This window comes from Bombina bombina, chromosome 2, assembly GCF_027579735.1.
Source record: "Bombina bombina isolate aBomBom1 chromosome 2, aBomBom1.pri, whole genome shotgun sequence".
NCBI lineage: Eukaryota > Metazoa > Chordata > Amphibia > Anura > Bombinatoridae > Bombina > Bombina bombina.
Window position 1 is genome coordinate 1,430,111,597 of NC_069500.1, and position 27,273 is coordinate 1,430,138,869.

Genomic DNA, 27,273 nt, shown 5'->3' on the forward strand with positions numbered 1-27,273 from the left:
AATTTATTGATAGTGTAGTGTTAGGTGTATTTGTAACTTAGGTTAGGATTTATTTTACAGGTACATTTTTAATTATTTTAACTAGGTTGCTATTAAATAGTTATTAACTATTTAATAGCTATTGTACCTAGTTAAAATAAATACAAAGTTGCCTGTAAAATAAAAATAAACCCTAAAATAACTATAATGTAATTATTAATTATATTGTAGCTATCTTAGGGTTTATTTTATAGGTAAGTATTTAGTTTTAAATAGGATTAATTTATTTAATTATAGGAATATTTATTTAGATTAATTTAAATAATATTTAAGTTAGGGGGGTGTTAAGGTTAGAGTTAGACTTAGGTTTTGGGGTTAATTCATTTAATATATTGGCGGCGGTGTAGGGGGTAGATTAAGGTTTAATCAATGTACTGTAGGTGGCGGCGGTGTAGGGGGGGCAGGATATGGGGTTAATAAATGTAATGTAGGTGGCTGAGGGCTCCGGGTGCGGCGGTTTAGGGGTTAAACAATAAATGTATTTGCGGCGGGGTCCGGGATCGGCAGGATAGGGGTTAATAACTTTATGTAGGTGGCGGCGGTATAGGGGGCAGCAGATTAGGGGTTAATAGGTATAATGTAGGTGGCGGCAGGGTCCAGGAGCCGCGGTTTAGGGGTTCATATATTTATTATAGTTGCGGCGGGGTCCGGGAGCAAAGGTTTAGGGGTTAATAAGTATAAAGTAGGTGGCGGCGGTGTAGGGGGGCAGATTAGGGGTGTTTAGACTCGGGGTACATGTTAGGGTGTTAGGTGCAGACATTTCCCATAGAAATCAATGGGATATTGGGCAGCAGTGAACATGAGCTTTCACTGCTGTCAGACTCCCATTGATTTCTATGGGATCCGCTGCCTCCAGGGTACGCTGGCCCGGAATAGTGGGGAGCGTACCTGGTTGTTATTTGATAACTAGCAAAAGTAGTCAGATTGTGCTGAGCTTGTGTTCGGAACAACTGTAGTGACGTTACCATCGATCTGTGTCGGACTGAGTCCGTCGGATCGTATGTTATGTCACTAAATTCTACTTTTGCCGGGCTGTAGAGCTTGATAACTACAGCGAATCAGCTTTGCCACAAATACACTGCGGAATTCCAGCGTATTTGCGGTTGATGGCTTGATAACTAGAGGCCCTTGTCTCCAGATACTCTCCCTCCCGTCCCCTTCACTCTGCTCACAACCTCCTACTCTCCTCCTCTCTTGTTACCTCCTCACATTCCTGTTTACAGGACTTTTCCAGACTGGCTCCCATCTTGTGGAATTCTCTGCCTTGCTCCACAAGACTCTCCCCTAATTTTGAAAGCTTCAAGCACTCCTTAAAGACTCTTCTGTTCAGGGATGCATAAAACCTACCCTAACCTTTCCTAATACCAGTTCCTCTCCTCTATTACTATGCCCCATGAACCCCCTTAGCATGTAAGCCAAAGAGCCAAACTGTTTGCAGATCACCTTCATAAGAGCTGACTGCAACAGTGCGACTCTCGGCAGGGATACCTATAAATGTTACCTTGTATACAGCCTGTTTATAGCGCTGCAGAATCTGTTGGCATTGTACAAATAACCAATAATAATAATAATAATAATAATACCATCAGATATATATATATAGAAATATGTATTTATGAATACATAGAACATATTCTGCTATGTGAAGATCATTGGAATGTGAAATATTCATATTTTCATGTCAGGTTAGTGCACTTGAGAATATATGCGATCGGGTTTGTGCGTGAGTTGGGTGTTGCGTGTGTTTTTTTCCACTTTCATTGACTTCTATGGGAAAATACTTTATTGCATGCTCAATATTCCAAGATCGTCTTTTTAGCGCGCAAGCAAGAACAGTTTATTTTCAACTTGTAACTAACCCTCCACTTCGCTTTAGGTCTAACGCAGTGTTGGGTTAACTCACATGAATAATTAGTTATCATAGGGTGCATTATTAAATATGAAATATACAAGATTGAAAATAATTTTATTAATAATAATAAATAATAAGTTACCAAGGACTTTAACTCCTGATGTACAACATTTCTATACTTCCACTTCAACAACATCAAATTCCCCGCAACTTCAGTATTGAAAACCCTTACTTAAAACAACCAAGGCCTCCACCGATATAGAAATATCGTTCATTGTAGATAAAACTCAAGACCCCACAAAGCCCAAACACAACAGCACACACAAGATTTCAATTGCTCCTACGCTTTACTCTCATCTTTCAAAAATAATCTCTCTAAGATCATATATGGCAATCATTACCTATTTGTACAACAAACTTCTAAAATTAAGCAACACATAATTTCCCAAATCCCTGGCACACCAACTTCCAATGCTTAGTTACAAGATATCCACAAGTATCCTCATCCATCAGCAAAGTTTAACATCCACCATCCATGATTCCAGTGTTAATGCTCACCACCCACAGTAGTTGCAGGGCCTTTCCTTAAATTACATCAAAAACTCATAAACTTAGTTCTAATTAAAACTTTTATTCAAAATTAATGCAGGCTGAAACTATAGATATAATTTAACTCAGCAATAAGTCTAAATAGAAGAGATTAGCAAGTATTTTATATCATAAGTAGTTTATATTGTCCAATTCATTAATTATATTATCACAAATTACTAGTCAAATGTAATAAAATAATTAAATACATTTTAACTTTCTGGGCCCAATTGCACTCCTTACAATGTAATTACCAATTGTTTATTAGATCAATAAGGTAAAAGACCCAGCATTACTGAAATCATTCACTGGGCATTTTCTGATTGTCTTACAGATAGTGAAAATTGTCAGAAATGTCCTGATGATAAATGGCCAAATGAGAAGAAGGATAAATGTGTCCCTAAGATTATAGAATTTTTATCATACACAAATGACACTTCGGTCATTCTCTTTTCCCTTGTGTCAGTTACCTTGACTTTATTAACCATCCTTGTTTTTGGAGTCATTATTTGGTTCCTTGATACTCCTATAGTCAAAGCAAACAATCGTAATCTCAGCTTAGTTCTCCTTGTCTCTATCATGCTGAGTTACCTGTGTGTGTTTTTGTTCCTTGGCCATCCTGTGGATATAACGTGTATGCTCCGTCAGATTTTATCTGGAATAACCTTCTCAGTAGCTATATCTTCTTTGTTGGCGAAGACTATCATGGTTGGCATTGCTTTCAAAGCTACTAAACCTGGAAGCAGTTGGAAAAAATGGGCAAGCACCAAGCTGACCAATTCAGTAGCCATACCTTTGTCATCCATCCAGGTTATAATTTGTGTGAACTGGTTGGCAATTTCTCCACCTTTCCAGGAGTATAACATGCACTCTGAACCTGGAAAGATTATCATACAATGTAATGAGGGATCTACACTTGCTTTTTACTCCGTCCTGGGATATATGTTTCTTCTGGCAGCTGCAAGTTTCATCACAGCTTTCTATACCAGGACATTACCAGACAGCTTTAATGAAACAAAGTTCATCACCTTCAGCATGTTGGTGTTCTGCAGTGTGTGGATTGCCATGATCCCGGCGTATCTCAGCACAAAGGGAAAACAAATGGTGGCTGTGAATATATTTGCCATACTGGCTTCTAATACTGGACGTCTAGGCTGTATATTTTTACCAAAAGTTTTTATTATCCTGTTAAGACCTGAACTTAATTCAAGAAAAAATTTGCTTAGGAACAATCAGAAATGATTTTATAACATTGTGCATTTTATTCATTTTCACAGAATATAATCAAAACACTTTTGAACTTCAAATTAATAATTTTATAGCTATAACATAAACTGTACTTATATTTTACAAGCACGAGGAACATAACAATGTATGGATACTAACAACCGATAGCTACATCATAGTTATTTGGGCTTAAAAACAAAACAGCTCAAAACTGGTGACAATAAAGCTGAGGCAGGTTACTTACCCCTACACACAAAAACCCACATCATTAAGAAAGTGAACTAATGCCTTGACAATGATGACTTGGCTGCTTAGCCCTTAGGACTTTTGGAACCCGAATTAGTGGTCATGTTGATTAACGTTGTGCATATCCTTATTGGCACTCATATGTACCTCCTACTTTCTTACAATTTAAAATCTCGCCACAGAAAGGCTGACTATACTGGTATGGGTGAAATGGTGCTTCTAACAGGGAAGATAGTCTATTTAAAATGAGAAACTCCCGGCAATCTTTCTCCATTAAAAATCATCCTACTTCCTTGGAACACCAGTGGCTGTTTATATGGCTGTTTAAGACCAACATTTTTTTTAAACTTTAAATCATGAACCTGATACTTTGCTACATTTTATCTTACTAAGAGACCCTTAAGCTAGATTGCGCCTTTGTGATTGGATTTTTATAAGGGGCGCACCTCCATGCATGCTAAGTCCAAACACAGCCACAAGAGTGCATTTTGATGTGTCTGTACCTACATTAGGAACTTGTAAAATTAAATGAGCATTCGTGACTGTAAGCTCTATAATGTAGGCACAAGGTGCAATCTTGTTTAATGGTCTCATAGTAAGATACAATGCAGCAGGATCATGATTTACAGTTTAAATAATGTAAAAATATAGTAAAAGAAGATATTATGGGAGTTATTTAACAAAGCTTCAAATATGTTGCATTCGCGGGCGTCAATGCGCTCGGCAAACATCACCAAACATTGCGGCCGCGGATCTGAATACAATCTTTTTATTTATAAAAAAAGCCGTCAAAAACACGCGCGTCAAGTGCGGTGCAAAGAGCATCGGACTGGTGTTAACTAACATTCATCGATGTCGTGGCTATTTGTTTTTTTCCCAACTTTATTTATACCATTTTATTACTGTCCACGAACAAGCACATTTCTCTTTAGCACATTATTGTATATAGTGTAAATGTTGTAAATATAGCAAGTAGCGACATATTTGGTGCAAAGTAGATAGTGAATTCTAATTCTTTTTAATATTGGACATACATATTTTAGTATGTATATACGCAGACACACACACACACACACATATATATATACAGTATATATATATTTATATATATATATATATATATATATATATATATATATATATATATATAAACAAACAACACAGTATTGGCGCTGTGGCCGGATTTGACTAACACTGTGCTAGACCTGCATTATCTACTGGGAAAACAGCTAAGACTGTGCTAGTTTGCATATTAGAATTGCTATAAAATGTTTGATTAAAAACTATACCAACAGTAAGAAATACATTCTTTCAGAAAGACACTTATAACTTACTATACCGCATAGCTCCTTTACAATCCATTATGAATGCCTCTGCCAGGCTCATCTTCCTTACTCGTCGCTCTTCATCTGCTGCACCTCTCTGCCAATCCCTTCACTGGCTTCCTCTTGCCTCTAGGATTAAACATAAAATCCTTACCCTGACATATAAAGCTCTCAACTGCACAGCTCCCCCCTACATCTCAGAACTTGTCTCTAGATACTATCCCTCCCGTCCCCTCGATCAGCTCAGGATCTCCTCCTCTCCTCCTCTCTTGTTACTTCCTCACATTCACGTTTACAGGACTTCTCCAGACTGGCCCCCATCTTGTGGAATTCCCTGCCTCGCTCCATAAGACTCTCCCCTAGTTTTAACAGCTTCAAGCACTCCCTAAAAACTCTACTATTCAGGGATGCATACAACCAACACTAACCTTTCCTAATGCCATTGCTTTCCCCTTGAACCCCTTAGATTGTAAGCCTATGGGCCCAGCTGTTTACAGATCGCTTCATAAGAGCCGACTACAACAGTGAAACTCTCGGCAGGGCCCTCTACCCACTTGACCCCTACAAAAGCTATTCTGTACACCGACTATGTTTACAGCGCTGCAGAATCTGTTGGTGCTCTACAAATACCTGATAATAATAATAATTAAAAAATACTATAAATGAAAGATATATTTTAAATCTTTCATATACATCTCCTATACATAAAGGAGTGTAACCTTACATATATATTATATTAATAAAGGATGAATATAAATCTTTCATATGCTTATCCTGATTTTCTGTACTGAAACTAAAATGGAGGATTGTTTAACCTTGTATTAGAAAATCCTAAGATGGATGCTCATTGCAATAATTACAAGTGCATATGTCTAAACTCTTGTATAACAGATTTTCAAGGCCACTTTGTTGATGTACAAAACTGTTGATGCTAGAAAAAGCTAGACAAGTTTTTTTGATGTTATAATGATGCGCAAAATACATATAAAAAGAAAACAATAAATGATGATGTCATCCAAATAAAAAACACTATACATACACCTTGTTGTAAACATGAGGCAGGTGACTCTGACAGGATGTTATAGAGCATCTCTAAGGATAAGATTTGATTGCAAAGTCATTTTGAGTGGTATGTAAACAATTGTTATTGAACGCAAGTTTAACTGATAGTCTTTTAACTCTGTGTGTATTTTGGATTTAAATTAATTTAATTTTGTATTATTTCTGTAAGCTAATTTTTCTGTATAATAAAAATTTATTTTAAAACAATGTTTCTCTCTTAATACCATTTCTTATTATTATTGTACTCAGAAACTTTCTTTCTAAGAAATGAGACATTTTTCATTGGTATAATATGCACTGGAGATGCACTGGGAGCTTCAAAAAACAGATAAAAGGAAAGGAGAGGAGAAAAAGATTTTCCAGCAAAGGAAAAACAGCTAAGTTTGTAAAAAAGAATGCAAGAGAACAATATCCACAAAAACAAATTAAATTTAACCCTCCACCACCTTACTCCCAAGCACCTCCATCTTACACCAATAAGAATCAGTTTAAAACAATTCAGAGCAAATCTTCAGACATTGAGACCATTTATAAAAACTCCTGATCGTTATGGATTTGGAAATGGTAGTGTAAGATCTAGGGGAAAAGGTACAGGGGGTCAGGATAGATTTCAGGAGCGTGAAATTTGTTCTATTGAAAGGGGTGAAATTTCAGTTACCCCAGCTACTACTAAAAAAGTAGGGAAAATAAAGAAATCACTACCAGACATCCCAGAAGAGTCTAAAGATGAATGAAGTAGAATTAACAGTAGAATATGGGGGAGAGACTTATGAGGGGTATTTAAATACACAAGCAGAAATATCTTTAGTATGAACAAAAATCTTAAAAGAAGATGTATTTGGCAATATAACTATACAGACTTTAGAGGGGGAAGGTACTTATCCCTCATATAATGCACAAGTAAAAATAAATGGTAAAAGAGTGCACTTAGAATTAGTTCAGCATCCTAAGCTTGATTCCGCTTTTCTTATAGCTTATAAGGATGTAGCACATTTTATTGATTTACAGCAGGAAGATGAACTTCCTAACTACTAGAGTTGATGTGGAAGCATTCATGAAAGTGCAATTAGATAATACTGCAGTATCTGATGTTAGAAACTTATGGCTAGATTACGAGTTTTGTCGGTAAGGCTGTGCGGTGCTAACGCTCCTTTTTTTCTTACCGCTCCCTGTAAACAACACTGGTATTACGAGTTTTCTTTAAGCTGGCGTTAGCCTCAGAAAAGTGAGCGTTGAGCAAAATTTAGCTCCACATCTCACCTCGATACCAGCGTTGCTTACGGTAGCGGTAAGCTGGCTAAACGTGCTCGTGCACGATTTTCTCCATAGGAAACAATGGGGCTGAGCTGGCTGAAAAAAAAACCTAACACCTGCAAAAAAACAGCGTTCAGCTCCTAATGCAGCCCCATTGTTTCCTATGGGGAAAGAAAAAATATGTCTGCTCCTAACACCCTAACATGAACCCCGAGTCTAAACACCCCTAATATTACACTTATTAACCCCTAATCCGCCGCCCCGACATCGTCGCCACCTGCATTATACTATTAACCCCTAATCTGCCGCTCCGGACACCGCCGCCACCTACATTATACCTATGAACCCTTAATCTGCTGCACCTAACATCGCAGACACCTACATTATATTTATTAACCCCTAATCTGCCGCCCCCAACGTCGCCGCAACTATATTAAATTAATTAACCCCTAATCTGCCGCCGCCAACGTTGCCACCACTATAAAAAATGTATTAACCCCTAAACCTAAGTCTAACCCTAACCCTAACACCCCCTAATTTAAATATAATTTAAATAAATCTAAATAAAATAACTACAATTAAATAAATTATTCCTATTTAAAACTAAATACTTACCGATAAAATAAACCCTAATATAGCTACAATATAACAAATAGTTACATTATAGCTATTTTAGGATTTATCTTTATTTTACAGGCAACTTTGTATTTATTTTAACTAGGTACAATAGTTATTAAATAGTTATTAACTATTTAATAACTACCTAGCTAAAATAAGTACAAAATTACCTATTAACTAAATTAAATTAAACTAATTACAATTAAATTAAATAAACTAAATTACGAAAAAAAATAACACTAAATTACAGAAAATAAAAAAAGAATTACAAGAATTTTAAACTAATTACACCTAATCTAATCCCCCTAATAAAATAAAAAAGCCCCCCAAAATAATAAAATTCCCTACCCTATACTAAATTACAAATAGCCTTTAAAAGGGCTTTTTGCGGGGCATTGCCCCAAAGTAATCAGCTCTTTTACCTGTAAAAAAATGAATACAATACCCCCCAACATTAAAACCCACCACCCACACACCCCTACTCTAAAACCTACCCAATCCCCCCTTAAAAAAACCTAACACTAACCCCCTGAAGATCACCCTACCTTGAGCCGTCTTCACCCAGCCAGGCACAAGTGGTCCTCCATACGGCAGAAGTCTTCATCCGATCGGGGCAGAAGAGGTCCTCCAGACAGCAGAAGTCTTCATCCAGGCTGCATCTTCTATCTTCATCCTTCCGGCGCGGAGCGGGTCCATCTTCCATCCAGCTGACGTGGAGCATCCTCTTCAATCGAAGACCTAAAGAAGAATGAAGGTTCCTTTAAATGACGTCATCCAAGATGGCGTCCCTCGAATTCCGATTGGCTGATAGGATTCTATCAGCCAATCGGAATTAAGGTAGGAGAAATCTGATTGGCTGATGCTATCTGCCAATCGGATTGAAGTTCAATACGATTGGCTGATCCAATCAGCCAATGGAATGCGAGGTCAATCCTATTAGGGGTTAATACATGTATATAGGTGTCGGCGATGTTGGGGCAGGCAGATTAATACAATGTAACTAGTGTTTGCAAGGCGGGAGTGTGGCGGTTTAGTGGTTAATACATTTATTAAAGTGGCAGTGATGTCCGGTCTGCAGATTAGGGGCTAAATAGTTTTATTATAGGGTTTGCGATGTGGGGGGGCCTCGGTTTAGGGGTTCATATGTAGTTTATGGGTGTTAGTGTACTTTGTAGCACTTTAGTTAAGAGTTTTATGTTTCTCTCTTAATACCATTTCTTATTATTATTGTACTCAGAAACTTTCTTTCTAAGAAATGAGACATTTTTCATTGGTATAATATGCACTGGAGATGCACTGGGAGCTTCAAAAAACAGATAAAAGGAAAGGAGAGGAGAAAAAGATTTTCCAGCAAAGGAAAAACAGCTAAGTTTGTAAAAAAGAATGCAAGAGAACAATATCCACAAAAACAAATTAAATTTAACCCTCCACCACCTTACTCCCAAGCACCTCCATCTTACACCAATAAGAATCAGTTTAAAACAATTCAGAGCAAATCTTCAGACATTGAGACCATTTATAAAAACTCCTGATCGTTATGGATTTGGAAATGGTAGTGTAAGATCTAGGGGAAAAGGTACAGGGGGTCAGGATAGATTTCAGGAGCGTGAAATTTGTTCTATTGAAAGGGGTGAAATTTCAGTTACCCCAGCTACTACTAAAAAAGTAGGGAAAATAAAGAAATCACTACCAGACATCCCAGAAGAGTCTAAAGATGAATGAAGTAGAATTAACAGTAGAATATGGGGGAGAGACTTATGAGGGGTATTTAAATACACAAGCAGAAATATCTTTAGTATGAACAAAAATCTTAAAAGAAGATGTATTTGGCAATATAACTATACAGACTTTAGAGGGGGAAGGTACTTATCCCTCATATAATGCACAAGTAAAAATAAATGGTAAAAGAGTGCACTTAGAATTAGTTCAGCATCCTAAGCTTGATTCCGCTTTTCTTATAGCTTATAAGGATGTAGCACATTTTATTGATTTACAGCAGGAAGATGAACTTCCTAACTACTAGAGTTGATGTGGAAGCATTCATGAAAGTGCAATTAGATAATACTGCAGTATCTGATGTTAGAAACTTATGGCTAGATTACGAGTTTTGTCGGTAAGGCTGTGCGGTGCTAACGCTCCTTTTTTTCTTACCGCTCCCTGTAAACAACACTGGTATTACGAGTTTTCTTTAAGCTGGCGTTAGCCTCAGAAAAGTGAGCGTTGAGCAAAATTTAGCTCCACATCTCACCTCGATACCAGCGTTGCTTACGGTAGCGGTAAGCTGGCTAAACGTGCTCATGCACGATTTTCTCCATAGGAAACAATGGGGCTGAGCTGGCTGAAAAAAAAACCTAACACCTGCAAAAAAACAGCGTTCAGCTCCTAATGCAGCCCCATTGTTTCCTATGGGGAAAGAAAAAATATGTCTGCTCCTAACACCCTAACATGAACCCCGAGTCTAAACACCCCTAATATTACACTTATTAACCCCTAATCCGCCGCCCCGACATCGTCGCCACCTGCATTATACTATTAACCCCTAATCTGCCGCTCCGGACACCGCCGCCACCTACATTATACCTATGAACCCTTAATCTGCTGCACCTAACATCGCAGACACCTACATTATATTTATTAACCCCTAATCTGCCGCCCCCAACGTCGCCGCAACTATATTAAATTAATTAACCCCTAATCTGCCGCCGCCAACGTTGCCACCACTATAAAAAATGTATTAACCCCTAAACCTAAGTCTAACCCTAACCCTAACACCCCCTAATTTAAATATAATTTAAATAAATCTAAATAAAATAACTACAATTAAATAAATTATTCCTATTTAAAACTAAATACTTACCGATAAAATAAACCCTAATATAGCTACAATATAACAAATAGTTACATTATAGCTATTTTAGGATTTATCTTTATTTTACAGGCAACTTTGTATTTATTTTAACTAGGTACAATAGTTATTAAATAGTTATTAACTATTTAATAACTACCTAGCTAAAATAAGTACAAAATTACCTATTAACTAAATTAAATTAAACTAATTACAATTAAATTAAATAAACTAAATTACGAAAAAAAATAACACTAAATTACAGAAAATAAAAAAAGAATTACAAGAATTTTAAACTAATTACACCTAATCTAATCCCCCTAATAAAATAAAAAAGCCCCCCAAAATAATAAAATTCCCTACCCTATACTAAATTACAAATAGCCTTTAAAAGGGCTTTTTGCGGGGCATTGCCCCAAAGTAATCAGCTCTTTTACCTGTAAAAAAATGAATACAATACCCCCCAACATTAAAACCCACCACCCACACACCCCTACTCTAAAACCTACCCAATCCCCCCTTAAAAAAACCTAACACTAACCCCCTGAAGATCACCCTACCTTGAGCCGTCTTCACCCAGCCAGGCACAAGTGGTCCTCCATACGGCAGAAGTCTTCATCCGATCGGGGCAGAAGAGGTCCTCCAGACAGCAGAAGTCTTCATCCAGGCTGCATCTTCTATCTTCATCCTTCCGGCGCGGAGCGGGTCCATCTTCCATCCAGCTGACGTGGAGCATCCTCTTCAATCGAAGACCTAAAGAAGAATGAAGGTTCCTTTAAATGACGTCATCCAAGATGGCGTCCCTCGAATTCCGATTGGCTGATAGGATTCTATCAGCCAATCGGAATTAAGGTAGGAAAAATCTGATTGGCTGATGCTATCTGCCAATCGGATTGAAGTTCAATACGATTGGCTGATCCAATCAGCCAATGGAATGCGAGGTCAATCCTATTAGGGGTTAATACATGTATATAGGTGTCGGCGATGTTGGGGCAGGCAGATTAATACAATGTAACTAGTGTTTGCAAGGCGGGAGTGTGGCGGTTTAGTGGTTAATACATTTATTAAAGTGGCAGTGATGTCCGGTCTGCAGATTAGGGGCTAAATAGTTTTATTATAGGGTTTGCGATGTGGGGGGGCCTCGGTTTAGGGGTTCATATGTAGTTTATGGGTGTTAGTGTACTTTGTAGCACTTTAGTTAAGAGTTTTATGTTCCGGCGTTACCCCCTAAAACTCTTAACTACTGACTTTTAAATGCGGTAGAAGTCTTGACAGGATAGGGTCTACCGCTCACTTCTTCCAAGACTCGTAATACCGGCGTTAGGAAAATCCCATTAAAAAAAGATAGGATACGCAATTGACGTAAGGGGATTTGCGGTAGCCAAAAGGCACAGAAGAAAAGTGAGCGGTACACCTGTACCTGCCTGACTCGTAATACCAGCGGGCGTTAAAAAGCAGCGTTGGGACCTATCACTGCTGCTTTTTAAGGCTAATGCAGAACTCGTAATCTAGGCGTTAGATTTTTGCTTAAAGAAAAATTTTAAAATATTTCAGAAGTGGGAATATCAGGTTGGACATCATAAAGGTATCAGTCATCATATTGCTACAGGCACAGTAGTTCCTAAGAAATAGGCACAGTATAAAATCAATGGTGTAGCCATTCCCTATATGCTGAAAGTCATTGATGATTTACTTAAACAAGGGGTACTAAAAGAACAGTACAGTCAAATGAACTCAGCAGTCTATCCTGTTCCCAAACCAGATGGTACTTGGCGAATGGTATTAGATTATAGGGAAGCTAATAGAGTTACACCAAGAGTAGCAACACAAAATACACATGCACCTTCTATTTTACATAATTTGCGAAGGAAAACATTTAAGACAAAGTTAGACTTGGCAAATGGATTTTGGAGTCATCCTATTACTCCAGATAGTTACTGGATAACAGGTTTTACTTGGAGGGGCAAAACATTGGTATTTACCCGATTACCTCAGGGATTTTTGAATTCCAGTGCATTATTTATTTCAGAGTCGACGTAGTAAATTTATTATCTAAATTTCCAGAAGTTGAGGTATATGTAGATGACATATATTTTTCACATAATAGTGAGGAAGAACACATAGAGGTCTTGGATCAGATGTTGACTATATTACATGATGCAGGTTATGTAGTATCTCTTAAGAAATCTCAAATTGCAAGACATACTGTTACTTTCTTGGGATTTGAAATTTCTGAGAGGGGGAGAGGATTATCTGATAATTATAAAGAAAAAATAGCAGCTTTAACACATCCACATTTTCTAAAACAATTACGTAGTATAATTGGTTTACTGAATTATGCAATGTTTTTCATACCTGATTTCAATGTTTTAATTGCACCTTTGCATGCTGCAGTCTCAAGGGAGATAAAATCTGAAACAAAAAGACCAAGGATACCTTTTAAATGGGCTACTCAGGAACAGCATGCATTTAATGCATTATTAGAGGCAGTAAATAGAACAGAGTACTTAGCTCAAAGAGATAATACTAATGATCTATCAGTTTACATAAATGTATCACCAAATGCAAGCTATATAAGGTTGTATAATGCAAATGAGACAGTTCCAGTAGCACTTCTATCTTATGTATATTCACAAACAGAGATAAAATTTACTTTGATAGAGAAGTTTTTGGTAGCTGTTAATATAGCACTGTTAAAGTCAAGCCAGATTGCACAGGGGATATATATATATATATATATATATATATATATATATATATATATATATATATACATACATCAGTAGCCTGTAAGAATCTGACACCTCTAGATGATTTACCAGCTCCAAAGCAACCATCAAGTTGGAATTTGCAAACTTATCCAAATGATCACTACTCTGCTATATTTTACCCTGACGACTCTGCAGTAATTTCTAGTAAAGAGAAAGTAAATAAATCTGCTGGAGCAGGAATTGCAAAATATTCTCCCACTCTGACTTTGTTGTGTACATGGCAAATCCCTTTAGGGGATCATTCAACTCAATTTGCAGAAATTTCTGCATTAACATTTGCTATGAAGGAAGCATTGTTAGATAAAGGACCAGTATTAATTGTAACTGATTCTGCATACCTGGCAAGATCTGTATTCCAGGATTTACGAATCTGGAAATCTAATGGCAAAGAAAAAGCCATTACAGCATATTGTCAAATGGAAAGCAATTGCTGCTTATTTGGATATAAAGCTTGATATTGAAGTAGTACATGAACCGGCTCATAGAAAGCTAGGTTCTTCTTTGCATTTCGAAGGCAATACATTTGCAGATACACTTGCACAAAGTGTAAGTAAAAAATATGCAGTAAATGCAGTTAAAACTCGAATGACAGCAACCAGTAATCTTGACGCAAAGTTAAATGCTTGCTTGGATAAAACCAGACCTAATCCACCTGGTTATCCTAAAAAATATCTTTATGAATTAAAAGACAAACATTGTATGGTTAAGATTGGAGACAAAAAAATGATTATTCCCCCTGTCATAGACAGATGGAACATAACAGAAATGGCCCATTCTAGTATTGGACATCCTCATTTAGGGTGAGAAAAAGTCTTATTAACCTTAAGGTCAAAATATTGGTGGCCTAATATGAAGAAAATGGTCATAAGGAGTTATAGGGTATTGTAAAGCATGTCTCCTTGTTAATAATTCAAATCACCAGAAACAACCATACATTGTTAAAGAAATTCCTAATAAGCCATTTGATCTGATTTATTTAGATCATATAGGGCCTTTACCTCCTTCACATGGGTACAAATATGTTTTAGTATGTGTTGATGCTTGTACAAGGTTCACATGGTTATACCCTGTTAAAAGTGCCACGGCTAGTACCATGCTTGATAGTCTCAATTCCTTAGTAAGTATTGGTAAACCTAAAGCCCTACACTCAGATGCTGGATCAGCTTTTACATCTACTCAAGCACAAGAATGGGCTAAATCTTTTGATATAAAATGGGAAATCAGTGCACCTTATCATCCCCAAAGTAGTGGGGTTGTAGAAAGGAGAAATGCTGAGGTAAAACGATTGTTGACCAATGCCTAGATTATGAGTCTTGTGTTAGCCTTTAAAAGCAGCGTTGAGAGGTCCCAACACTGCTTTTTAACGCCCGCTGGTATTACAAATCTGGCAGGTATAGGTGTACCGCTCACTTTTTTCCCGCGACTCAAGAATACCGCAAATCCCCTTACGTAAATTGCGTATTCTATGTTTTCAATAAGATTTTCCTAACTCCGGTATTACGAGTCTTGGAAAAAGTGAGCGGTACACACTCTCCTGTCAAGACTCGTACCGCATTTAAAAGTCAGTAGTTAAGAGTTTTATGGGCTAACGCCGTAACATAAAACTTTTAACTAAAGTGCTAAAAAGTACACTAACACCCATAAACTACCAATTAACCCATAAACCAAGCCCCCCCCCCACATCACAAACACTAAAATAATTTTTTTAACCCCTAATCTGCCGACCGGACATCGCCGCCACTTCAATAAACATATTAACCCCTAAACCACCACACTCCCGCCTCGCAAACACTAGTTAAATATTATTAACCCCTAATCTGCCGTCCCTAAAATCGCCACCACATACCTACATTTATTAACCCCTAATCTGCCGCACCCAACGTCGCCGCCACTATATTAAATGTATTAACCCCTAAATCAAAGTCTAACCCTAACCCTTATACTCCCTAACTTAAAGATAAAGAAAATTAATACAATTAAATAAATTATTCCTATTTAAAACTAAATACTTACCTATAAAATAAACCCTAAGATAGCTACAATATAACTAATAATTACATTGTAGCTATCTCAGGGTTTATTTTTATTTTACAGGAAACTTTGTATTTATTTTAACTAGGTACAATAGTTTTTAAATAGTTATTAACTATTTAATAACTTCCTGGTTAAAATAAATACAAAAGTACCTGTAAAATAAAACCTAACCTACGTTACAATTACACCTAACACTACACTATAATTAAAGTAATTACCCAAACTAACTACAATTAATTACAATTAAATTAAATAAACTAAAGAACGAAAAAAAACAAAACACTAAATTACAAAAAATAATAAAATAATTAAAAGAATTTTAAACTAATTACACCTAATCTAATCCCCCTAATAAAATAAAAAATCCCCCCAAAATAAAAAAACCCTACCCTATACTAAATTATAAATAGCCCTTAAAAGGGCTTTTTGTGGGGCATTGCCCCAAAGTAATCAGCTCTTTTACCTGTAAAAAAAAAATACAATACCCCCCAACATTACAACCCACCACCCACACACCAAACCCTACTCTAAAACCCACCCAATACCCCCTTAATAAAACCTAACATTTACCCCTTGAAGATCACCCTACCTTGAGACGTCTTCACCCAACCGGGCAGAAGTGGTCCTCCAGACGGCCAGAAGTCTTCATCTGATCCGGGCAGAAGAGGACCTCCAGATGGTCAGAAGTCTTCATCCAGGCGGCATCTTCTATCTTCATCTATCCGGAGTGGAGCGGGTCCATCTTCAAGACATCCGACGCAGAGCATCCTCTTCCATCCGACGACTACGGCTGAATGATGGTACTTTTATCTGATTGGAACAGCCAATAGAATGTGAGCTCAATCCTATTGGCTGATTGTATCAGCCAATAGGATTTGTTCTACCTTTATCCGATTGGCTGATAGAATTCTATCAGCGAATCGGAATTGAAGGGACGCCATCTTGGATGACGTCATTTAAAGGTACCTTCATTCAGTCGTAGTCGTCGGATGGAAGAGGATGCTCCGTGTCGGATGTCTTGAAGATGGACCCGCTCCGCTCCGGATGGATGAAGATAGAAGATGCCGCCTAGATGAAGACCTGGCCGTCTGGAGGTCCTCTTTTGCCCAGATCGGATGAAGACTTCTGGCCATCTGGAGGACCACTTCTGCTCGGTTGGGTGAAGACGTCTCAAGGTAGGGTGATCTTCAAGGGGTAAATGTTAGGTTTTATTAAGGGGGTATTGGGTGGGTTTTAGAGTAGGCTTGGGTGTGTGGGTGGTGGGTTGTAATGTTGGGGGGGTATGGTATTTTTTTTACAGGTAAAAGAGCTGATTACTTTGGGACAATGCCCCACAAAAGGCCTTTTTAAGGGGGGCTTTTTTATTTTATTAGGGGGATTAGATTAGGTGTAATTAGTTTAAAATTCTTGTAATTACTTTATTATTTTCTGTAATTTAGTGGGGTTTTTTTTCGTACTTTAGTTTATTTAATTTAATTGAAATTAATTCTAGTTAGTTTAGGTAATTAATTTAATTATAGTGTAGTGTTAGATGTAATTGTAATGTAGGTTAGGTTTTATTTTACAGGTACTTTTGTATTTATTTTAACTACAAAGTTATTAAATAGTTAATAAGTATTGTACCTAGTTAAAATAAATACAAAGTTGCCTGTAAAATAAATATAAACCCTAAGGCCTAGATTTGGAGTTTGGCGGTAGAAGGGCTGTTAACGCTCCGCGGGCTTTTTTCTGGCCGCACCATAAAATTAACTCTGGTATCGAGAGTTCAAACAAATGCTGCGTTAGGCTCCAAAAAAGGAGCGTAGAGCATTTTTACCGCAAATGCAACTCTCGATACCAGAGTTGCTTACGGACGCGGCCAGCCTCAAAAACGTGCTCGTGCACGATTCTCCCATAGGAAACAATGGGGCTGTTTGAGCTGAAAAAAAACCTAACACCTGCAAAAAAGCAGCGTTCAGCTCCTAACGCAGCCCCATTGTTTCCTATGGGGAAACACTTCCTACGTCTGCACCTAACACCCTAACATGTACCCCGAGTCTAAACACCCCTACCCTTACACGTATTAACCCCTAATCTGCCGCCCCCGCTATCGCTGACCCCTGCATTATATTATTAACCCCTAATCTTCCGCTCCGTAAACCGCCGCAATTTACATTATCCCTATGTACCCCTAATCTGCTGCCCCTAACACCGCCGACCCCTGTATTATATTTATTAACCCCTAATCTGCCCCCCTCAACGTCGCCGACACCTGCCTACACTTATTAACCCCTAATCTGCCGAGCGGACCTGAGCGCTACTATAATAAAGTAATTAACCCCTAATCCGCCTCACTAACCCTATCATAAATAGTATTAACCCCTAATCTGCCCTCCCTAACATCGCCGACACCTAACTTCAATTATTAACCCCTAATCTGCCGACCGGAGCTCACCGCTATTCTAATAAATGTATTAACCCCTAAAGCTAAGTCTAACCCTAACACTAATACGCCCCTAAGTTAAATATAATTTAAATCTAACGAAATTAATTAACTCTTATTAAATAACTTATTCCTATTTAAAGCTAAATACTTACCTGTAAAATAAATCCTAATATAGCTACAATATAAATTATAATTATATTATAGCTATTTTAGGATTAATATTTATTTTACAGGCAACTTTGTAATTATTTTAACCAGGTACAATAGCTATTAAATAGTTAAGAACTATTTAATAGTTACCTAGTTAAAATAATAACAAATTTACCTGTAAAATAAATCCTAACCTAAGTTATAATTAAACCTAACACTACCCTATCAATAAATTAATTAAATAAACTACCTACAATTACCTACAATTAACCTAACACTACACTATCAATAAATAAATTAAATACAATTGCTACAAATAACTACAATTACATAAACTAACTAAAGTACAAAAAATAAAAAAGAACTAAGTTGCAAAAAATAAAAAATATATTTACAAACATAAGAAAAATCTTACAACAATTTTAAACTAATTACACCTACTCTAAGCCCCCTAATAAAATTACAAAGACCCCCAAAATAAAAAATTCCCTACCCTATTCTAAATTAATAAATGTAAAAGCTCTTTTACCTTACCAGCCCTGAACAGGGCCCTTTGCGGGGCATGCCCCAAGAAAATCAGCTCTTTTGCCTGTAAAACAAAACATACAATACCCCCCCCCAACTTTACAACCCACCACCCACATACCCCTAATCTAACCCAAACCCCCCTTAAATAAACCTAACACTAAGCCCCTGAAGATCTTCCTACCTTGTCTTCACCATCCAGGTATCACCGATCCGTCCTGGCTCCAAAATCTTCATCCAACCCAAGCGGGGGTTGGCGATCCATCATCCAGTGGCTGAAGAGGTCCAGAAGAGGCTCCAAAGTCTTCCTCCTATCCGGCAAGAAGAGGACATCCGGACCGGCAAACATCTTCTCCAAGCGGCATCTTCATCTTCTTGCATCCGGTGCGGAGCGGGTCCATCTTGAAGCAGGCGACGCGGATCCATCCTCTTCTTCCGTTGTCTCCCGACGAATGACGGTTCCTTTAAGGGACGTCATCCAAGATGGCGTCCCTTGAATTCCGATTGGCTGATAGGATTCTATCAGCCAATCGGAATTAAGGTAGGAATATTCTGATTGGCTGATGGAATCAGTCAATCAGAATCAAGTTCAATCCGATTGGATGATCCAATCAGCCAATCAGATTGAGCTCGCATTCTATTGGCTGTTCCGATCAGCCAATAGAATGCGAGCTCAATCTGATTGGCTGATTGGATCAGCCAATAGGATTGAACTTGATTCTGATTGGCTGATTCCATCAGCCAATCAGAATATTCCTACCTTAATTCCGATTGGAAGATAGAATCCTATCAGCCAATCGGAATTCAAGGGACGCCATCTTGGATGACGTCCCTTAAAGGAACCGTCATTCGTCGGGAGACAACGGAAGAAGAGGATGGATCCGCGTCGCCTGCTTCAAGATGGACCCGCTCCGCACCGGATGCAAGAAGATCGAAGATGCCGCTTGGAGAAGATGTTTGCCGGTCCGGATGTCCTCTTCTTGCCGGATAGGAGGAAGACTTTGGAGCCTCTTCTGGACCTCTTCAGCCACCGGATGATGGATCGCCAACCCCCGCTTGGGTTGGATGAAGATTTTGGAGCCAGGACGGATCGGTGATACCTGGATGGTGAAGACAAGGTAGGAAGATCTTCAGGGGCTTAGTGTTAGGTTTATTTAAGGGGGGTTTGGGTTAGATTAGGGGTATGTGGGTGGTGGGTTGTAATGTTGGGGGGGGGGTATTGTATGTTTTGTTTTACAGGCAAAAGAGCTGATTTTCTTGGGGCATGCCCCGCAAAGGGCCCTGTTCAGGGCTGGTAAGGTAAAAGAGCTTTTACATTTATTAATTTAGAATAGGGTAGGGAATTTTTTATTTTGGGGGTCTTTGTTATTTTATTAGGGGGCTTAGAGTAGGTGTAATTAGTTTAAAATTGTTGTAAGATTTTTCTTATGTTTGTAAATATTTTTTTATTTTTTGTAACTTAGTTCTTTTTTATTTTTTGTACTTTAGTTAGTTTATGTAATTGTAGTTATTTGTAGCAATTGTATTTAATTTATTTATTGATAGTGTAGTGTTAGGTTAATTGTAGGTAATTGTAGGTAGTTTATTTAATTAATTTATTGATAGGGTAGTGTTAGGTTTAATTATAACTTAGGTTAGGATTTATTTTACAGGTAAATTTGTTATTATTTTAACTAGGTAACTATTAAATAGTTCTTAACTATTTAATAGCTATTGTACCTGGTTAAAATAATTACAAAGTTGTCTGTAAAATAAATATTAATCCTAAAATAGCTATAATATAATTATAATTTATATTGTAGCTATATTAGGATTTATTTTACAGGTAAGTATTTAGCTTTAAATAGGAATAAGTTATTTAATAAGAGTTAATTAATTTCGTTAGATGTAAATTATATTTAAGTTAGGGGGGTGTTAGTGTTAGGGTTAGAATTAGCTTTAGGGGTTAATACATTTATTAGAATAGCGGTGAGGTCCGCTCGGCAGATTAGGGGTTAATAAGTGTAGGCAGGTGTCGGCGACGTTGAGGGGGGCAGATTAGGGGTTAATAAATATAATATAGGGGTCGGCGGTGTTAGGGGCAGCAGATTAGGGGTACATAAGGATAACGTAGGTGGCAGCGCTTTGCGGTCAGCAGATTAGGGGTTAATTATTGTAAGTAGCTGGCGGTCGATGTTGTGGGTGGCAGGTTAGGGGTTAATAAATGTAATACAGGGGTCGGCGGTGTTAGGGGCAGCAGATTAGGGGTACATAAGTAAAACGTAGGTGGCGGTCGGCAGATTAGGGGTTAAAAAAAATTAATCGAGTGGCGGCGATGTGGGGGGACCTCGGTTTAGGGGTACATAGGTAGTTTATGGGTGTTAGTGTACTTTAGGGTACAGAAGTTAAGAGCTTTATGAACCGGCGTTAGCCCAGAAAGCTCTTAACTCCTGCTATTTTCAGGCAGCTGGAGTTTTGTCGTTAGAGCTCTAACGCTCACTTCAGAAACGACTCTAAATACCGGCGTTAGAAAGATCCCATTGAAAAGATAGGATACGCAATTGACGTACGGGGATCTGCGGTATGGAAAAGTCGCGGCTGAAAAGTGAGCGTTAGACCCTTTAATCACTGACTCCAAATACCGGCGGTAGCCTAAAACCAGCGTTAGGAGCCTCTAACGCTGGTTTTCACGGCTACCGCCGAACTCTAAATCTAGGCCTAAGCTATCTACAATATAACTATTAGTTATATTGTAGCTAGCTTAGGGTTTATTTTACAGGTAAGTATTTAGTTTTAAATAGGAATTATTTAGTTAATTGTAGTAATTTTATTTAGATTATTTAAAATTATATTTAAGTTAGGGGGGTTAGGGTTAGGGTTAGACTTAGGGGTTAATAACTTTATTATAGTGGCGGCAATGTTGGGGGCGGCAGATTAGGGGTTAATAAGTGTAGTTAGGTGGCGGCGACATTTTGGGCAGCAGATTAGGGGTTAATAATATAATATAGGTGGCGACTATGTCGGGGGCGGCAGATTAGGGGTTAATAAGTGTAATATTAGGGGTGTTTAGACTCGGGTTCATGTTAGGGTGTTAGGTGTAGACATAACTTTTATTTTCCCATAGGAATTAATGGGGCTGCGCTAGGAGCTGAACGCTGCTTTTTTGCAGGTGTTAGGTTTTTTTTTCAGCCGAATCTGCCCCATTGATTCCTATGGAGAAATCGTGCACGAGCACGTTTAGCCAGCTCACCGCTACCGTAAGCAATGCTGGTATTGAGGTGAGATGTGGAGCAAAATTTTGCTCTCCGCTCACTTTTTTGCGGCTAACACCAGGTTTAAAAAACCTGTAATACCAGCGTTATTTGTAGGTGAAAGGTGAGCATAAACTGCTCGTTAACACCGCACGGCTTTACCGACAAAACTCGTAATCTAGCCGCAAGTTACTAACTAACTGCCCAAAACAGTGGTATCCCCTGTTAACTTATGTACAAGTAGGTTTAAACAATATACCTTACGTTATTTCTGGGACAACACCTTATGAATTGTTATATGGTATACCTATGAATACAATGTTTAATAGTGAGTACCTTTCTGCACCAGGGAGATTAGAGCAATTATCTATTTTACAAGAAATATGTGATTGTTTTGCACGACCTGCTTTTACACCAAACCTTTTATCAGCTTGGACACCACAGGTTGGTCAGTTTGTCCTGGAAAGAGTTCAATCAGCAAAACCTTTACGGCCAAGGTGGAAACCTCCTACAAAGGTAAAAAGTGTCATTAACTCAAGGACTTTGGTTATAGAAGACAAACAAGGCAAAGACAGAATTGTCAGCATTGATAACTTAAAACCTGCTTCGAAATCTGAGTTAGAAGGTGGCAAACCCTCTGACTTACTCTCAGTGGGTGACTCTGAATGAAGCAAACCAGATAAATAATCAATTTCAAATGATGCCATTTTCTTCAAACCCAGAGACTATAACACCTTTTTATTATGATGTTGAAGAAGGTGAGCAAATAAATGAAGTAGATTAATTTGATACACCAACACCAGTTACAAGATCTAATCCTGTTTTTACCTATCATAAATACTATGCTATCAGCACGAACACTGATACAACAAGGTCTGAAAATGTTTAAGAACTTGTTCTATTATAACAACCTCAAAATATTGGGATATACAGTACTGATACTTTTTATACTTCTCCTTATCTTGATATCAACCTGCATGGTAGTTTTTCGTCTACAGTGGAATAATCTTGCAAAGAGACCTGGAGCTGTTCTGGAATGGAATCAAACTAGAGCTCAAAGGGATGCTGTACCAATGATATCAAGAATAAAAGAGCTGTACATTACAATCTGCAACCTGTAGAAATAAATATGAATGGGCTACCACAAGGAATTTATTGGAAACCAATTCCAAAACCTATAATCCAAAGATAAAGAGTATTAGGAATATCTCAAGTGGTATTGATAGATTCAACAGTAATATCAAAGAAAGCAAAGATCACAACTCATATGGGAAGAAAATTGGTAAAAGATTACATAAATGGGCAAATGGAAATGATACAAGCAAAGACTTTGGAATATGATTTGCCTTTGCAAGAATACTTGAAACAAAAGACATACAGAGAAAAAATGTGTTTTTCAACATTTGCACATTGCTATTATGTGGACTTTCAAGGGACAAGGAGATGGCCTGCAAAAGAAATAAAAGCAGACCAATGTCTACGTCCTGGGATTACAATTGACAAAGTCAGATATAAAGAATAAAAATTAAATATATTTAATTATAATACCCGAGATTTTCCTTACAATATAATGAATTAAATTAACACTATCTATAACAGGATTTTTTGTATTTATAGGTGAATTAGATTCCTATACTATATAAATTAGATTATAGGGACAAGTACATATAAAAATTTGGCCTATACTTAACTAATAAAAATCTTAAATAAGGACTTTAAATACAATAACTGCTAATTTATAATTAAATCATTTTTATACTTCACCAAATGTTTGCTCCTCCAAGCCTTGGGTTATCAAAAATCACTCTGTTTCCTCTGCATCCAGTCTCACAAAATATCCTAATCCACAAGAAAAATATGCAAAAAGTTTCCAAGGATATCCAAAAATATGAGATGGGTGACCAGGATTCAAAATTCTGTTCAGAGGACAGCACTTCGCCCTGACTTTCATGCAACCCTCAGCCCCATATTAGTGCTCAGTGATCCAATTTATCCTGAACTACAACACTGCCCCAATCTCCAACAGCCATTCACAGATGTGTGAGGATATGTAATACTTTGATTGGCTGAATCCTAATTAGCCCCTGGGAATAATTCTCTCAATGCTAAGTATAGCTGGCTGTACTTTCACTAATTCACCACAAGATGGTGCTGTAAAATGGTGTTATAAAAGTGAACTAATTCTTACATTTATTTTGTTCAGCACTCATTCTTCATATATAATTTGTCATATATCATATATATATATATATATATATATATATATATATATATATATATATATATATATATATATATATATACTTATACATAGCACACACACACACACACATATATATAACATCACTCCTACACATAATTTCAATCATAAGGATAGGTCCTACTTTTATCCAGTCCAGGCTAGAAGCACCAGTATAGAATTATACCAGGAAACAGTACTGAGAGACATCCTTGCACTAAATGATTCCTTGAAAGGGACAAACACATTGAAACATAACATCACACTACAAGAAAAGAATGCACTTGTAGAACTAGAAGAAAACCCTAATATAGTAGTGACCCAGGCAGACAAGGGAGGGGCGGTGGTTATCTTAAACACCTCAGATTATGTGGAAGAATTAAAAACACATCTTGACAATTCTAACACCTACACCAAACTCAGCCATGACCCCACACTAAAGTTCAGCCAGTAACTACTTTCATTTTTGGACACGGCACTGGAAGAGGGGCACATCTCTCAGGAGGTAAAGGAATATCTGTCTACTCAAGACCCTTTAGTCCCCACTTTCAGGGTCGTGCCCAAAATCCATAAAACTCTCACAAAACCCCCTGGGAGGCCCATTGTGGCCAGTATAGGGTCTCTGTGTGAGCGACTTGGAGCCTGGCTGGATTCTGTACTCCAGCCCATTGTAATGGCCCTCCCTGGCTACATTAGAGATAGTGCCCATCTACTCCTCCAACTGGAGAAAATACACTGGCAACCCACTTTCCAATGGCTGACCATTGACGTGACAGCCCTATACTCGAGCATACCCCACCAAAAAGGCCTGGAGGCCTTGGGAAATATGCTAAGACGGTACACTGATTTCTCTGACAACTTTATAGAATTTGTAGTATCTACAACTAACTTTTTATTGACTCACAACTACTTTGTCTCTGGGGGGGAATTCTACTTACTAAACTGCGGCACAGCCATGGGGGCCAAATTCGCCCCGGCCTATGCTAACTTATACATGGGCTGGCTGGAAATTAACACCATCTATGCCGATGACTTCCCCCTCAGAGACAATGTGGTTGTGTATGGCCGTTTCATAGACGACCTGATAATTGTCTGGAACCCCATTGATCAAAGAGAAGCCCAACACTTGGTTGACTTATTAAATACCAACCCCTTTAACTTGAGTTTTACATATAATGTCCACCCTAGATCTATTGCCTATCTAGACTTACAGTTGATCATAGATACTAATAACAACATAGTATCCTCTATCCACAGGAAGGCACTAGCACGTAACACAATATTGAGGGCAGATTCATGCCATGTAAAACATACCATAAGGGGCATACCGAAGGGCCAATATATAAGAGCCCGGAGGAACTGCTCTAATTTCTTACAGTACCAAGAACATGCTGATCAAATTACTGCCCGGCTTGTGGAGAGAGGATACAACAAGATCACTCTGACAAAAACAGCAAAAGAGGTTGGTAAATTAGACAGACATACATTATTTGCCAACACAAATAGGAAAAATAAAAACAAATACACCAGTGACAGACAGAACATACTGACTAGAGAAATTGTTTTCTCCACCCAGTATAGTAGACAGTATGATGAAATTTGCAAAATAATACACAAATACCTGCCCATCCTACAAAGTGATCATAAACTTAAAGACATAACCAAACAGCAAATAAAATGTGTAGCCAAAAGAGCTCCCACAGTAGGAGACAAAGTAAGAAAAAGCTTCACCTCAAAACCTCAACACAATACAAACTGGTTAACCCCACATCCAGGCTTTTTCAAGTGTGGACGCACATGCAAAAGCTGTAATTATACCCAGAAGAAAGATCAGTTCACTTCTTCAAATACAGGCAGGACCTTTCCAATCAAACAAAGAATAGATTGTACTAGTCAATTTGTAATTTATTTAATTACATGCCAACAGTGTTCCCTACAATATGTAGGCCTCACCACACGCCCCCTTAAGGACCGCATTAGACAACATCTATTATCACTTGAAGAGGAAGTCCCTAGAACACCTGTAGCCAAGCATTTTAGAACACATGGCACACACATCAAACATCTATTCTCATTTTTAGGTATTGATCATATAGGAAAGGACATTAGGGGAGGTGACAGAATCAGCAAATTGCAGAGGAAAGAAGCCTTTTGGATCTTTACCTTGCAGACAAAAAGCCCAAAAGGCATAAATATGAGACAAGATCTGGATCTATTCATAGATTAATCTACAAGTTTTCCATCAACTGCTACCAAAGCAATATTATTTGTATGCAGCATTTTTTCTTCTCTCTAACTAGTATAGTAAGTAAATTCCATTGCCCCTTGGCACATATATATATAAATATGAATTAATAAACAACGACCAAAGAGTGTTCATCGGTTTTATAGATAAAAAAAAAATTAAAAAAAAAAAAATATATATAATGTGTTTTTTTAAAAATAAAAATTCTTTTAGATATATAGGTTTATTCTAGGCCACATCACCCATCAAAATGATTTTATCATTTTATTATTACCAGTTCACTAATAACAACATCTCACTCCTTTGAGGCTCCCTCCCCCAATAGCAACTATCTCAGTATATAAATTCCTAATCATATATATTGGACCTATAGGATGTCACCACCATCATAGGCCCAACAGGTGTGTAAAACACATATTTGGGTAAATACCTGGGTGCCACACAGATAGGATCACCTAGGACTGAGTTCAACAGGCAATTTACAAGTATTTACTATATATACGCCAAACGAATGTTGTCCCCAACAAACATTTACCCACATCACACACCCTACTACACTTATTTATACCATTCTGCTATCACCTAGGATCCCAACTTC

The 27,273-nt window shown here is 37.7% G+C and overlaps 1 protein-coding gene across 1 annotated transcript in view; it reads left to right on the plus strand.

Annotated features, from left to right (window-relative positions):
- Window positions 1-3,721, plus strand: part of LOC128647601 (vomeronasal type-2 receptor 26-like) — a 97,436-nt gene extending 93,715 nt beyond the window's left edge. Inside the window, exon 3 of the mRNA XM_053700357.1 lies at window positions 2,814-3,721. Within this exon, the coding sequence (XP_053556332.1) occupies window positions 2,814-3,721 (908 nt within the window). The remainder of the gene's footprint in view (window positions 1-2,813) is intronic.
- Window positions 3,722-27,273: the final 23,552 nt, after the last annotated feature.